Genomic DNA, 15,180 nt, shown 5'->3' with positions numbered 1-15,180 from the left:
TTAATTAACTCACTGTTCAACAATCATTGACAAGGTCTACTATGTGCTAGGCACTAGGGATACAGAGATGACTGACTTACTCCGAGACAGATAATGCAGAAGGAATCACTGATTCTCCGGGGAAAGTTTGGTTCACATTTTGAACATGTTAAGTTTGAAGAGCCCGTGGGCAGAGCCATGGTGAAGTCCAGTGGGAAGTAAGATATATGAGTTTGGCATTCCAGGAGAGAAGTCTCATGGGGATATTCAAAGAGAAGTATATTTGCAGCTGTGAGCACGGAGGGGAACACTCCGATTAACTGTGTAGAACAGTGCTTTTCAAAGTCAAGTGTGCATGGAGGGCTTATGAAGACAGATCCCTAGCCTCCTCTCCTTTCCACCGGAGATTCTGATTCAGGACTGGGGTGAGACCCAAGAAATTTTTTTTAAATTGAAGTGTAGTTGATTTACAACATCGTGTTAGGTTTAGGTGTACAGCACAGTGATTCAGTTACATATATATATGCACATAAATATATATGTATATTCTTTTTCAGATTCTTTTTTCTCTTATAGGTTATTACAAAACATTGAGTATAGTTCCCTGTGCTATACAGTAAGACCCAAGAGTTTACATTTCTAACAAGCTCCCAGCTGATGCTGCCTTCTGTAGATCACACTCCAAGCAGCACTAGAATAGAGGAAGGGCTGTTCTGGGATCAAAGGAGAGGATGGTCAATAGATGGGTTTCTGTGTCTAAGCATATTTTTGTTTGGGAATCACAGGAGGACTCACTAGTAAGTGGATTTTAAAAGAATATGTGTCTCAAAAAATAATTAAGGACCATGGGCTAAGACACGATGAGATGGGAGCTAATGAAAGAACAATACTTTTAGGATAGTTAGAGATGGCAGATCCTCTAAGAAGACTGAGCAGGAGTGGCCCAAGAGGAAGGAGGAAACTCCAGAGAGAACAATGTCAAGAAAGCCAAAATACAAGAATTTCAAGATGGAGGGGTGATTATTAACAACAACAACAACAACAACAAAAAACCCAAAACAGGGCTTCCCTGGTGGCACGGTGGTTAAGAATCCACCTGCCAATGCAGGGGACATGGGTTCGAACCCTCATCCAGGACGATCCCACATGCTGTGGAGCAACTAAGCCCGTGCGCCACAACTACTGAGCCTGCACTCTAGAACCCGCGAGCCACAACTACTGAAGCCCATGTGCCTAGAGCCTGTGCTCCGCAACAAGAGAAGCCACCGCAATGAGAAGCCCACGCACCACAACAAGGAGTAGCCCCTGCTCGCCGCAACTAGAGAAAGCCTGTGCCCGGCAACAAAGACCCAACTCAGCCAAAAATAAATAAATAAATTTAGTTTTTAAAAAAACCCAAAGCAACAAACAAACAAACAAACAAAAAACAAGAAAGACACAGTCAAAGGCATCTCCTAGATTTGAGAACTAGAGATAGAGGGAGATTTAATATATCATGTGGTCCAACCAACCATGACTAGAGATGGGGCAACTAAGACCCAAATAGAAAGAGTGAGTTCCTAAAATTCCATGGTGGACTCAGCATAAACATGCTCCTAGCAAATGCTCGTTCTATGATATCATATTATCTCCCACTGGAACTTGTTTGGCAATGGTAGAACAGTCTGGTTATTGTTGGGAGGAAGTGATGTGATGGGGAAGGAAGAATGGTATCACCTTGGGATGGATGGGGGAAAGAGAAAGGTGAAACAATATATGTAAATAATCATTTTAATGGACACACTATTTGCACCCTGGATTTCCATAATGAAGGATGTGAACATTGCTGGAATAGGCCAAGATTCCATTTTTTATTCAGATACAATACAGACTAGATCCTGAAGAGTTCATTCTATTTTCAGTAGGGATTTGGAATTCCAAATCCCAGAATTTGAATTCAAACAATATAGTGATTTTCAACTTTAGCAGCAGAAGATTCCATGACTGAAATTCTCTGTTTGTGGGTTAGTAATATGGTTTATACCTGGAAACATGCAGCAAGCACCATAAAACATCAGTTCTCTTTTCTTGTGGACAATGGGTCTAGATTTGGACAAGAATGGTTAGAAACCTAGATAAACATCAGGCCACCTGAATTAGACCACTGATGTTCTGCTTTCCCAGGGTTGCCAAGACTGGAAATGACCTTCCGCTGGGTCCAAGTACCTGAAGAAGGTCCAGGTTAAAAAGAAGATGATTGTTTCTGCCTTGTCTGAAAGGAGGTTTCCAAGGCTGCTGCAAAAATCACACATAGAGTGCTGGGGAGAGCCCGGCAATCTCTTCATTGCAGATCCCCTGTGTGGAGTTCTTTACTTTGACGAGACCTAATTCTGCTTAGCTAAACACAGGTTGATGGGATCAGCACCCAGCGGGGAGTAGCAGAAGCCAGGATTCAGTTCAAGGAAGTACAGATGCTCAGTTTATACAAAACAGCGTCTACTTCATTTACAAAATGTTAAGTGAAGTTTTCCACTAAAGTAGGCCTCTTCTCCCCAACTTCCCCCTCACCCTTGCCCTTTTTGGAAACACCAGTACATCTGATTCTCTTGCACGTGACATAATTCTGAGGAAAGCTTTCTCTGAGAGATTTCTTGACTATCCCTACTGGTCTCAACTAGAGACTGGTGGTGGTATTTGAGGTTCAGACCGAGTAAGAAGTTTGGATGGATCCTTTGTGTAGACAAAATGTAGATACATATAAAACTTGCTGACTTTTCTACTTCATATTAATGCTGAACACTCCAGGTCCATAAAAATTTTATGTCATGTATCTTTCCACGTCAATAGGCACCTGTTACGGTTATTGCTCTTTGGGGGAAGGGGGCACTCAGTGACATTTTGTGCAGTCATTCCAATGCAAGCATAGTGACATGTTAAAATTCCTACACTCCATCAGTTACAGAGTGAGGACATCAAGAGAGGATATTTGAGTCCCTTTCACTTAAAAGTTCCATTCACTGACTCTTAAAGTTCCTGGGTTGGGCAAAAAAAATGGGCCAAGGAATTGAGTATGCTTGAGAAAATAACATGAGAAATTCAGATGGCTTTCCAAGTACATGTAGAATTTTTCACCCATTTGAAGCAACGGAGAGCTCAGAGGGAAGAACACTATCCCTGTTTTTACACTGTACTTAGTCTTCTCTTACTTCTGCTGGTTCCTCTCAAGTTTTTCCAGGTACTGCCTTGGAAACTTTCTTATGCACACCATGTGCTGACCTTGCCATCTTAAGGCTTAAGTTGATGGAACTTACAAGGCATGAAAATTCAGGAAAGCAAGACCTCCAAGACTCTGCACTGTGACTCCACCATGGCCAGGCTATGGGCTGAGCCCTTTGAGGGCTTCTTACCTGGGACACTGTGATGCCACACTTCTTGGCTAACTCCTCTTTGGCTTCCTCACTGGGGTAGGGGTTGCTGAGATGGGAATAGAAATATTCATTCAGGATTTCCGTCGCTTGCTTGTTGAAATTCCGTCTCTTCCTCCTTCATAAAGAGAAAGGAAACAACAACGACAACGGAAAAAAAAAAGTTCACACCAAATACATATAAAAAGGGAGAGGAGAGGATCTACGACTGGGAGAAGACACTTTTTTGAGTGAAAAGTGAACAAGAGGAGATTTGAGCAAAGGGGCTGGATGCTGAAAGCAGTGCTGAAAGCGTTCTTTAAATACTTCATTGTGTACTGTCGGGACACTAAGCAGAAGAACAATCACACGTATTATACAAATATTTATACAGAGTGGTGAGGGGCGTGAAGTTTCAAAATCCCACTATCTTGGTTTTGAACCCTGGACCAACTGAATACCAGCTGGGTGATTTGGGATCCCTCTCCAAACTTCAGCTTCTTCAAATGACAGTCAAAAGAGTCAAACTGACCTCACGGAGTGACAGGGAGAAATGAGGTCATACATAGACAGGACTCAGCACAGTGCCTGGTACATGACAAATACTAGGACTTAGTGGGGATTCTTCCTACCAGGTTCCAGGCCTTGGGCCATACCCCTCAGAGCCATCAATTCAAATTATTCATTTTTCACAACTAGTGAGGTAGCTATGGTTATTCCCATTTACCAATGAAGAACTGAGTTCAAAGGTCACTCAACTAGTAGGTTATAAGGTCAAAGTATCAATTCAGGTCTGCCTGACTACAAAACCCAGCCTCTTTCTTGTATACAAATTGCCTCCTGGCAATTACACAGAGACTCTGTAGCCATAAGTTAAAAATAAGTTGTCTGGACTTCCCTGGTGGCACAGTGGTTAAGACTCCATGCTCCCAATGCAGGGGGCCCGTGTTTTATCCCTGGTCAGGGAACTAGATCCCACATGCATGCTGCAACTAAGGAGCCCATGTGCCGCAACAAAGGAGCCCGTGAGCCACAACTAAGGAGCCCACCTGCTGCAACTAAGGAGACTGCCTGCCACAACTAAGGCCCATAGCAACCAAATTAATAAATAAATATTTTTTTAAAAAGTTATTTTCTCTCTGTTCTATCCCCATATAAGTGCATGCAACATTTTTAAAAGGCATGGGGAAGGGGGGCGAGAATGGATGGAAATTAACCCCCTGACTACTTGACCTCCCTTGAAAGGAGAGAAGCAGCACTTTCTAAGCAGGAACAGCTGCTAAATGGTAAAACATAAGCCCAGAGAAATCTTTTTAATATATAGGTTTGCTAAAATGAAGAAAACCACTTTTTGAATAAAAGCATTTTTCTTCTTAAAACAAAAGTGCTAATTGAACTAATTTAAAGTGAGAATCACTTTGTTGCCTCCTCCCTGCTAAGGCCTGAGGATAGCTGGGGTTTGCTTAGGGATGCCTGGCTCCTTGCAGATGCTGGCTGGCCCTCCTTGAGGGGGTGGGGTCTCTATCTTTAAATTAGCTCCATTAGCACTTCTGCCTTTCTAGCCTTTATCAAAAGCTTTTCCTTATGGGGAAAAAAAATTTCCCGAACATCCCTGGTTATGCCAGGATATTGAATTTTCTGATTTAAGCCAACAGAAAGCACCAATCGCCTTGCTAGACAGGAAATTCAGCTAATATTGTATTTTCCGTGTCCCACTTGGATTAATTAACATAATAAAGTGCCTGATTTTACCGGATGAACACCATCTGTCCATAGGTATTAACCACATCTGCCCAGATTATGCCAAGCCCAAGTCACCCTCCCAAATCATGCTGAGTTTCTGGGTCACCCAGCATCAGAAATTGGGCAGATTGGATTAAAAGGCCCAACTAAAAAGGAGGCGTGTATTAAAAGCTCTTACATGATGGGAATTTGAGGAAGGTAGCCAAGTGGCTAACCAGGTCTCCAAGCTAGTCTTTGGATAACCTCTGGCTTCCTCTTGGACTAAAGAAAACAGTTGTTTTAGGCCTGGGGAAGTGGCCCCTGAAGGCTCCCCTAATTGCAAGTTGTTTGCATTAGCATTACAGTGTATTTCTTGGGACTCTTCCAACTGAGCTCATAGGAAGCCTCTCTGGAATGAGCTGGGGTGCAGGGATGGTGCAGACAGCTGTTCCCGGCTCTCTCCTCCTGGTGACGTGCAATCTTCCTTTAGGTGGTCTCATCTACTCAGATGGATGCACTTATCACCTTGTGCAGTGGCTGTCTTAATCTAGGGCCTTTGAAGCCCCAGAATTAGGATTTTGCAGAATTTCAAGAAACCCAGTAAAAATAATATAATTCTGACAATAAGGTTATTTGAACTAAGACGCCTGGTTTCTTTGCTTTGGCTGGAAGTGTTTTCAGCTTGGTGAGTTAACATTTGTTATTTCAAGTCAACCAAAAGCTTTGATCATCAGTTATCCAGGTAAACTTAAGAAATGTGGAAGTTGATTAAATTTTAGGGATGGAACCTTTCAAATCACAGTGACTCAAGAGTGAGGAGTGTAGGTATTGTGCACATATGTTGCTAACAACCAAATGTGTTATCTCTGACCAAATGCCTCTCCTAAGAGCCAATGCCCCATGTACTACTGCATACCCCAGACACTTCCAACAAACTCTGTTTCTAAGACTAGTATCACATTTCACCCAAACCAGCTCCATTTTCTTCTATTTCCGTATTATATAATGACATAACCATCGATACAGAGTTCATTGTATTTGCTAATTTGTTCGTCCATTCATTTGTTTGTTTATTCCTTCAAATATTTGAGTACCTAGCAAGCGCCAGCATCTGGGAGTGATTCTCAATTCTTCTTGCTCTCTTACTAGATAAACACTATCTGTCCATAGGTATTAACCACATCTGTCCAGATTAAGCCGAGCCTAAGCCACTTTCCCAAATCATGCTGAGTTTCTGTGTCACCCAGCATCAGAAATTGGGCAGATTGGATTAAAAAGCCCCACTAAAAATGAGGCGTGTATTAAAAGCTCTTGCATAATGGGAATTTGAGGAAGGTAGGCCCCAGAGTAAGTCTTACCAGTTCTATTTTTCAAATCTATCCCTTTTGTTCCATCCTTAGTGTCGTTGCTATTTTTGAAATGGGTTTAGAGGAGCCACAGTCTGTCATATAATGGTCTTAGTTGTGCTGTCCAACAGCACTTTCTGCAATGAGGAAAATAAATGTTCTCTGTTCTCCAATATAGTAGCCATAAGCTGCATGTGGCTATCGAGTGGCTGAAATATGGCTCATATAACTGGAGTGCTAAAGTTTTAAATTTTATTTACTTCTATTTTAATTAATTTAAATTTAAAATCAAGAAGCCACAGACTAGACAGTGCAACTCCATACTGATGCTTTCCCTAAATCATGGCCAAGCAACCCTCCTGGAAGAAGAGCATGGACTCACAGCCCTGGTGCACACCATCAAAAGCACGAAATGGCTCCAAAACCTCCTGCTGTAGTCTATTCCATCACATACCAATGTTTATCTTAAAATAAGAATATTTTCCTCCAAATATTTGAGTAAAATGGGGAAGGTTTTTCATACTTATTCTGTATTTCCCCAGTTTGAGAAGCACACACCTCAACAGTGGTCTCCTACCGTTTCTTTGAATTCAGCTCATCTTCAAGAAAATCACTAGAGGAATTCCTCCAAACCATGGATCTGATCATGAAAATAATAATAATAATAATAATAAATAATATATAATTACTGAACCTTACTATATTATAGCTGAATTATGGTGTGAATACTATGTTCCAGACACTATACGTTTTTAATATATTATCTTATTTATTCTTGTATAGAATTATCCCCATTTTATAAACACAAAAACTGAGTCTTAGAGAGGATAAGCCACTTACCCTGGGTCACAAAGGCAGTCAGGGTTGTAGCAAGAATCTGAATCTAAGAAGTGCAACTTGAGAACTTACACTATAAATTACTATATTCCCTCCTTAAACAGCTCAGAGTTTCTGCTGCTTCATAGGACCAAGTTGAAATATTTGCTGGTACAGTTAAGGTCTTTCAGTGGATCTAGCCCCTCTCTAGTGTCTCATTTCCCTCCAATCCTACACATGCTCTACATAATTTCATCCAGCTACATCATATGCTTCTCCATTCCCCGAAGTCACTCAACGGCATTCATGTTCCCTTGCCTTTTCACACCACCCTGTGTATTTCTCTCCCGCAGCATTTGCCGCAAGTTTACATGTGTCTTCCCAACTAAACAGCAAATTCTCAAGGGGAGGAACCATGTTTCACACATATTTGAAACCCTGCTGCCCAACACATAGTATGCATTCCAGTAAGTAATGCCTGTTGAAGTTAAATTATGTTGTTTACTTTGCTTCTGTGATTCCTTCTATTTGTTAAACATCATACTCCTCTGAGATTCAGCACTGTCTGCCTCTCCCTGATTTTCGATTCTCTCTCCCCTTTGGGTAAACTTGGCAGATGTACTTCCTGTGATCATGTGCAGTTTTATGCTGTTATAAGAGCACCTGTCCCAGGAGGTTATGAGCTCTTGAAGGCAGGACCCACATTTACATGCATTTTTTCATCTTTGTTATTCCAGTGGCTAATATAGCATTTGACAGAGAGTAAAAACTCAGAGAAGTAAATAAATCTAAATACAGTGCCAGTTTGGCCAGACCTTATTGGATGTCCTTTCCTCTTTCTTACCGTCCTCTTTGCTAATCATTTTAGGTAACTCCATCTACAAGGGTGAAGTGCAGAGGTGTACTTCCAACCATGTGTTTAGGTTCTTATTGTTTTCTCTAGCAAGATGTTATTTTAAAAAAACAAGATAAAATTACTGTATTGCTAGAAAACCATTAAAAGGGCTTACAAGTTCTCTCTCTCAAAGGATTATTGTAGTCCTGACAATAAGCTTACCAAGTTTTACAGCACAATGCTTGATATAAAGCTGAAATAATAAATGTTGAGTGAAGGAATGAATGAGTGGAATTTTTAAGTTAAACTTTTCTGGCACTATAAGGAAGACAAAAAGGATATGACTTGAGTGGACAAAACCTGGCCCAAATGCTCAGCTGGGGAGTGTGGAAGGCAGAATCCTAAGAAGATATGTAAGATTCCACCCTGGGGTACATCCCTTTCCCTTGAGTGTATGTGTTGGGGGGCACTGTGAAAATAACAGGATATCATTCCTGTGATTAAGTTACCAATCAGTTGACTTAGCGTTAATGAAACGGGAGATTAGGTTAAAGCCTTTAAAATGGTGACATTCTCCAGGAAGAAAGCAAGGAGCCAACTTGTAAGCTGTCTATGGAGAGGGCAGCTTCTAGGATCTGGGGACCTCAGTTCTACAATCACAAGGAACTGAATTATGCCCCTACTGGAATGAGCTTCAGATAAGAGCATGGCCTCAGCCGACCCCTGGATTGCAGCTCTGTGAGACTAGAGCAGAGAACCCAGGTTAGCCTGCCCAGGCTCCTGAACAACAGAAACTGTGAGATAATAACTTTGTGTTGTTCTAAGCTGCTAAATTTGTGGTAATCTGTTCTTCAGCAATACAAAATACAAGGAATGTTACACAACAAAGCAGTAACATTCAATTCTGCATACCCATTACATTACGAAGACTAATCCTGTTACTAAATCAAGTCCTCCTTGTATTGTGTCTTGCAAGAAATCTTTTCCGATGAAGCCCTGTCCATCAGATGCATGGTTTAGAGAAGCACATGAACATCAGCAGTGAATGTGTCTTTCTTAGTAAAGTGTGTTTAGCTAGCTTTCCCAATTATAGATAGAACTAGAAGCAATGATATTAGCTACCACAATCAGGAAGTCCAGGCAAACGTTTATTTTTGAGCTGGAAAAACCATTTGCTTAGCCTTGGGTTGGCACTTGGGGTCATATTTTTTCAGCGATACTAAATATACATACCTCTAAGTAAATGCTAATAACAAAGACAAAAGGTTAGTTGTTTTAGTTTTGAACCTTGGCTCAGAGGCAATGATTCAAAGGTTGCAGCCAAAGCAGGAAAGAGACCCTCTCTTACAGTGATTGTCCTTCTGGTGCCAACTGGAACAATCTAGGCAAAGGCCGGTGGAAGTGAAAGGAACTGTGTACAAAGCTCGCCTAGTTTCGTGTCTTTTAGAGTCTGACCTTCTGCTGGCCACAGCAGAGTTACTGAGAGAAGAAATCCTATGAGAAAATGATTCTGCTCCTCCCTTCTCTCTGATTTTTTTCTTGAAAAGAACCCAGTCTGGGCCCAACTTTTCTCTTTTTTTTTTTTCAGTATCTGCCAACATAAATGCCAACTCCAGCATTTTAACGAGGGGAGTTACCATGGGGATGTAAACAACACATGCAGAGTGGCAGCGGCCACAGCACAGGGGAAAGACCCAGACACAGGCCACCAGTCACTTGCACTTTGTACCGTGCGGAACGGCCTGCTTTAAAGAAGCCAGGCTGGCAGCAGGCCACGGGATGAGGGAGATGCACAGGGGGTTCCTGCTTCAGAGGGCCTGTGCCTTCCCCCACTCATCACCATGCTCTGCTGGGAACAGCTCTCTTCATTTGTACTTTCTCTTGACTTACTCTAATGGAATTCTATTAGCCCAGAGATACAGTTTGCTAGCTGGCATTCTTATTTCATATTCCACGTGACCCAAAACACAATGAATAAAAGGGAGTTTAGGAGGTGCCAGGGAGTTTTAAAGAGGTCTGTGAACTGTAAAGACCACACTTGTGAAGAGAGAGAAAAGTACAGGTAAGAGAGCTGAATAATACATGATTTCCGGGGTGAAAAAATTTTAAAAGCAGAGCATTTGGGTGTCTGAATGAAAAGGAACAAAACTACAGATTATTAAATGGTATATGACCCTGACATACCTAATGTTTCAATAATAAAAACCATATGTTGGGATTATATTCAGGAATTGAAACAATGAATGATGAAATCTGCATTTATAGAAGATGGCTAATTTAAGATGAACTGTAGATCACAAAGGATATCCATACTCTGAAAACTTATTTATTAGATCAATTATCAACACACTCCCCTAGAGTAGATGAAAGATATGATATCACCATTTTACAGGCTGGATAACAGAAGCCAAAGAAATCAAAGGGATTTGTACAAATCCATTGGTCTAGAGGGTAGGAGGACCAAGAACTGACTACTTGTTCTATAGTCTCAGTTTTTGTCGTAAAGAACCTTTCTATCCGTGATTTCAACTGAATTCTTTGACCTCACAAATTAGGTCACAAGTTAATGTCAGATAGAAAACATCAAATCTTGATTGAAAATCTGGCCCGTATCAGACCACTCCCTTGCCCCTCTGTGCCCAAGGGACCATGTCTTCTTCATCTTTTCATCTTTGTGCCCCTAAAACTCAGCCCAGAGTAGGACACATGGTAATCTAGTTATAAATATTTGTTGACTCGAACTGGGTGCCCTCTCTGCCTACATATACTGTGTCAAAGATTCCCAGCTCTCAATCAGAACTTTCTTGGAGAAAATATGTCATTGCAGTACCTAGTAAGACCTGTATGGACCCATAGTTACAACCTATTCCTGTGAAAGAGACACCTAGTGGTATGAAAACAAAAAGTCCTGCCTTTTCTGTCCCTGTAGCTAAGTCATCCTTGCTTCTCATGAAGAGTGAGTAGCAGTGGCCATAAAAAATATCCCCTCCCATGACACATTTTCCTGGAGCCGTATAAAACCAATGGTTATCCACCCTCTCAGCACTCCTTTCCCTGACCTAAGAACCTTTCTCAGGCTACCACTTGGCTTAGCCTTGAACATGATGACAACGTAGTCTTTGGAGAGGGCCAGCCGTGGATTCCAACCCTGGATCAGTGGTTCTCCCAAAGGACAGACCCCTCCTGGGGACTCACCGCGCATCCAGAAACCGGGAACGCAGGATCATGACGGCCTCACACGTGCTCTGCTTGAGCTGCATCTGGATGGAGCTGAACTTGCGGTGGATGATACTGACCATCCGCTCGATCTCCTTCGGGGAGATGGGCCTGGTCCGGCTTTGCTCTCGCAGGAGATTCATCACGTGGGTGGTGAACTCATTACATGCCTGGAATGGCAGGATGACAGACATGGGGTGTGGTGAGGGTCCAAGCCTCAGCACACTTGACATGAGGCTGTGTAGGTCTTTCTAGAGACGTGTGCAGGTAAGGAAAGTGGGCTAGTTTGTGGCATTTTGTCAAATCAGAAAAAATAAATGATGCCTGGAAATCCTTTTCAGCCCATTTGATTATAATTTTTGGCCATGATGTAGATTTTTTTTAAGGGAAAAGAAAATTCTTAATTATTTTTCAAAATCAATTATTTTTCATGATTTTACTACTATGAAAGATGAGAACATGAACAGTAGTATAAAACACACTTCACAACCCTTCACCCCAATGTTAACAGTCAAAGAGAGTTTGGGGCCAAATATAGCATGAACTTTCTGCCTTGCCCTTATCTCTGATATGTTAAAACTTCCAAATATTCAATTTAGCATAAACAGCCCGAAGAGTGGAATCATGGATTTAAAAGCTTTGATAACTCTTCTGGGAGATTTCTCATCAATCTATTTCTACTTCTAGTTTTGTTTTGTTTTTTTTGTGGTACGCGGGCCTCTCACTCTTGTGGCCTCTCCCGTTGCGGAGCACAGGCTCTGGACGCGCAGGCTCAGCGGCCATGGCTCACGGGCCCAGCCGCTCTGCGGCATGTGGGATCTTCCCGGACCGGGGCACGAACCCGCATCCCCTGCATCGGCAGGAGGACTCTCAACCACTGCACCACCAGGGAAGCCCTCTACTTCTAGTTTTATCGTAAGAACTCCCTCCTATGCCAGTCTTCTGAAGATCTGCTATGTCTATAACACAAGGGGAATAGGTTAAAAAAACAAACAAAAAACAAAAACAAACAAAAAAACGCATCCAAATATGAATTAGAGGATTCAGGAGTTATCCCTGCAGAAAGGAAAACTCTCAGTTTAGAGACCAACATACTCTCAGCTCTGGAAGTGAAACTGGAGATCACTCTTCCCAACTCCTTATTTTACAGTTGGGAAAACTGTGGCTCTAAGAGATGAAGGCCCACAGCAAAAAACAGCAGCTGAGGCAGGACCTGAACACATCCTCATCCAGGCCAGGGTGTCTGTTCTTTCCCAGACCCTGAATCTGCTCCTCAGAGCACCACTGCCCTTTCTCTTAGTTACTATTACTTATCATCTCTGTAGTCTGGTTTAATTAGTGAACATTCAATAAAATATCTACTCACAGGTTAACTCACAGTAATGTTGTAAAACTGTATAAGATTGTAACAAAAACAGGCAACTTGATGCTGTGAGAGTTGAAGAACTAAGGACTCAAAGGGTTCAACTTAATATTAACAGTGGAAACATGCCCATTGATGCTAACACTGCATTGCTCTTGTTTTTTACAGCACCAAGCCCTTCATAGCTGTCAATTATGCAGTAACAATAACATATTTACTGTTCATTTCTCCAAGAAATCCTTCGAGGTCGGCTGGCCAAAGATACAAAGGCAGATGCATCCACTGGGCTGTGTCTACACTGAAGGCTGGGAGGCCTGGGTTTTGACCTGCCTCCGTGAGTATGTGGGCAAATCCTTTCACTACTCAGTACTTCGTTTTATTTGTCCGAGAGTGGATTTAATCATTCCTAACCCTTCAGCAAGGCTAGCAGTGCCCATGCTCTTGTGCAGTGACCTGCAGATGGAGTAAATCACTCACATGAACGTAGCAGTGGGCTAAGAGCACAGACTGCCTGCGTTCAGATCCTGCACTGGAACTCACTTCGCTCTGGGGCCTTGGTTAGTTATGTAAGATCCCTGTATCTCGTCTTCCCTGTTTGTGAAATGGGGATGACAGTACCTCAAAGGGTGTGGGAAGGACTACATGAGTTACTATCTTTGTGTCTGGCCATATAAATTGTGTCATTATTATCTCTTCAAAGTACAGAGAACTTAGAAACCCAGCGTAGGATCACGATTGGGCAAACCTCTCCAGGCTTCAGTCTGCCCCGTGGTAAAACTAAAGGGGGTCACAAATACCTTCTTTCTACTCTGCAGGCATATGCTGAAGACAAAATCCACAGAAGATCAGGTCCAATAGCATTTTGCTCTTACTAAGAAAACTGCTACCTAAACACAAGACCTTAGTATAAGCTTCATCTCTCCCTAGCCTCAACAAGGGAGGGAGAGAAAACCTGGCAGCGAGTTGGCAGCAAGTCTATGAGAAGTCGGGGTGGGGCGTGGCGGGGGGAGGCACACTGCAGGCATCCTAAGCGGCTTTCTGGAGAAACGCTTCATCCCCCGCTGGGCTGCAGCCTCCCCCCTTGATGGGGGCTCACAGGGAGGAGGGACTGGACGTGAAGGGGGTATTGTCAAGTGCACTTGCTCTCTGCTGGGAAGCCACAGTGCTCGGCTAATAATGATGTGCTTCCTTACGGTGAATAAAAATACTCACAATATCTGATGCTTATTTAGGGCATTGGATCCCGGGCCCCTTTCTGCTCTGCCCCAAACAGACAGTGGAGTCTTTTCACCCACTGCTGAGGTGGAGCAAGGCAGCTGCTCCACAGCTGCTCAGGAACACACAACAGACAGTGCAGAGGAGTTCCAAGTCCATTTTAGACAGACAGAACACAGTGATCCAGATTTTTCCAGGACCTGAACTACCCACGCCTCCTCCTCAGTTCCCCCAAGCTCGGCACCTTCAGCAGCTGTGCTGCTCCCATGAAGTCAGGCGCTCCTGATGGAATTGGGAAGAGTGGGGATGACAGTCGTTAATTAAATAGGACCCTCTCCGGCTGAAGGTTTCTGTGACAGAGGAGACTCTGCTGCAGACTGTCCTAAAGGTGGTACACCTCCTGGAGCTACTCCTCCAGCTGCCCTCAGAAAGTGGACGCTTTCTGAAAGGAGACATCCCAAGTTCCAGGGCAAAGGCCCTTCTGGGAGCAGCCTACCCAAGAGAAGCTGTCCTAGAAAATCTTGCTTGAGTTTAAGCAATTTAATCCTAGACTTGAAGCCTCCTTCCTGCCCTCTCTCAGCCCACCTTCTTCTCTTACTGCTTCAAACTGGATTTGGCTGCCAATTTCAGCAACGAATGTGACTGGGATGTTAAGACTTTCTTATGGACCTAACCCACCTGGGTTCGGCCTTAGAGACTGAGCCTTGTCAATGCCCTGGCAGCATTATTCACAGAAACAAAAAAGTGAAGAACTCTGCAAAACTACAAGAGTATCGTTTTTTAGAATAACACTTGGAACAAAATTCAGGTTTCTGGATATCACAGTTTTATCTATTAGAATATGCTAGCTCTTAAATACCTTAGCTTCCAACATGATCTGCTGAAAAAGTGTTTTACCAGCCCCTTTTAATGAAGAAAACAATTTCCTTCTTTTCTTTTGAATGAAAGTCTCTAGACTTATCTAATAACCTCAGGGTGAAACAATGGCTGATTCATGTTGGGTTTTTTTTGCGGGGGGGGGGGGGAGTGGGGGAGGGGTGAGTAGGGTTATGGTAGCTACTTACTGGAAAGCTAATTGATCCTCTGGTTATCTACCATCACCAAACTAAAACCAAACCAAACCAAACCAAAACAACAGAATCAACTCTTAAATAGTCAGTTTGGTAACCATCTACGTACTACTAAAACAGAGACTGATATTTTTACTAAGGTTTCCTATTTTTAAGAAAGCTCCCGCAAGGAATGCTTACAGGAAAAAATGAAGATTACCTCTCAGACATACTAGCTAGAAGGTTAATGGCATAA

General features: G+C 42.7%; 1 protein-coding gene across 3 annotated transcripts in view; it reads right to left on the bottom strand.

Annotated features, from left to right (window-relative positions):
- Positions 1 to 15,180, bottom strand: part of PBX1 (PBX homeobox 1) — a gene marked incomplete at both ends in the record, with an annotated part of 274,714 nt that overhangs the window by 33,585 nt on the left and 225,949 nt on the right. For all 3 annotated transcript variants that reach the window (XM_079719482.1, XM_079719484.1, XM_079719483.1), the window contains 2 exons: positions 3,366 to 3,501; positions 11,277 to 11,467. In XM_079719482.1, coding sequence (XP_079575608.1) covers positions 3,366 to 3,501; positions 11,277 to 11,467 — 327 coding nt within the window. The remainder of the gene's footprint in view (positions 1 to 3,365; positions 3,502 to 11,276; positions 11,468 to 15,180) is intronic.

The sequence above is a fragment of the Hyperoodon ampullatus genome (assembly GCF_949752795.1).
Source record: "Hyperoodon ampullatus genome assembly, chromosome: 2".
NCBI classification, from domain to species: Eukaryota; Metazoa; Chordata; class Mammalia; order Artiodactyla; family Ziphiidae; genus Hyperoodon; species Hyperoodon ampullatus.
The sequence above is the reverse complement of the archived record's forward strand: the minus strand, read 5'-3'. Positions and strand labels throughout refer to the sequence as shown.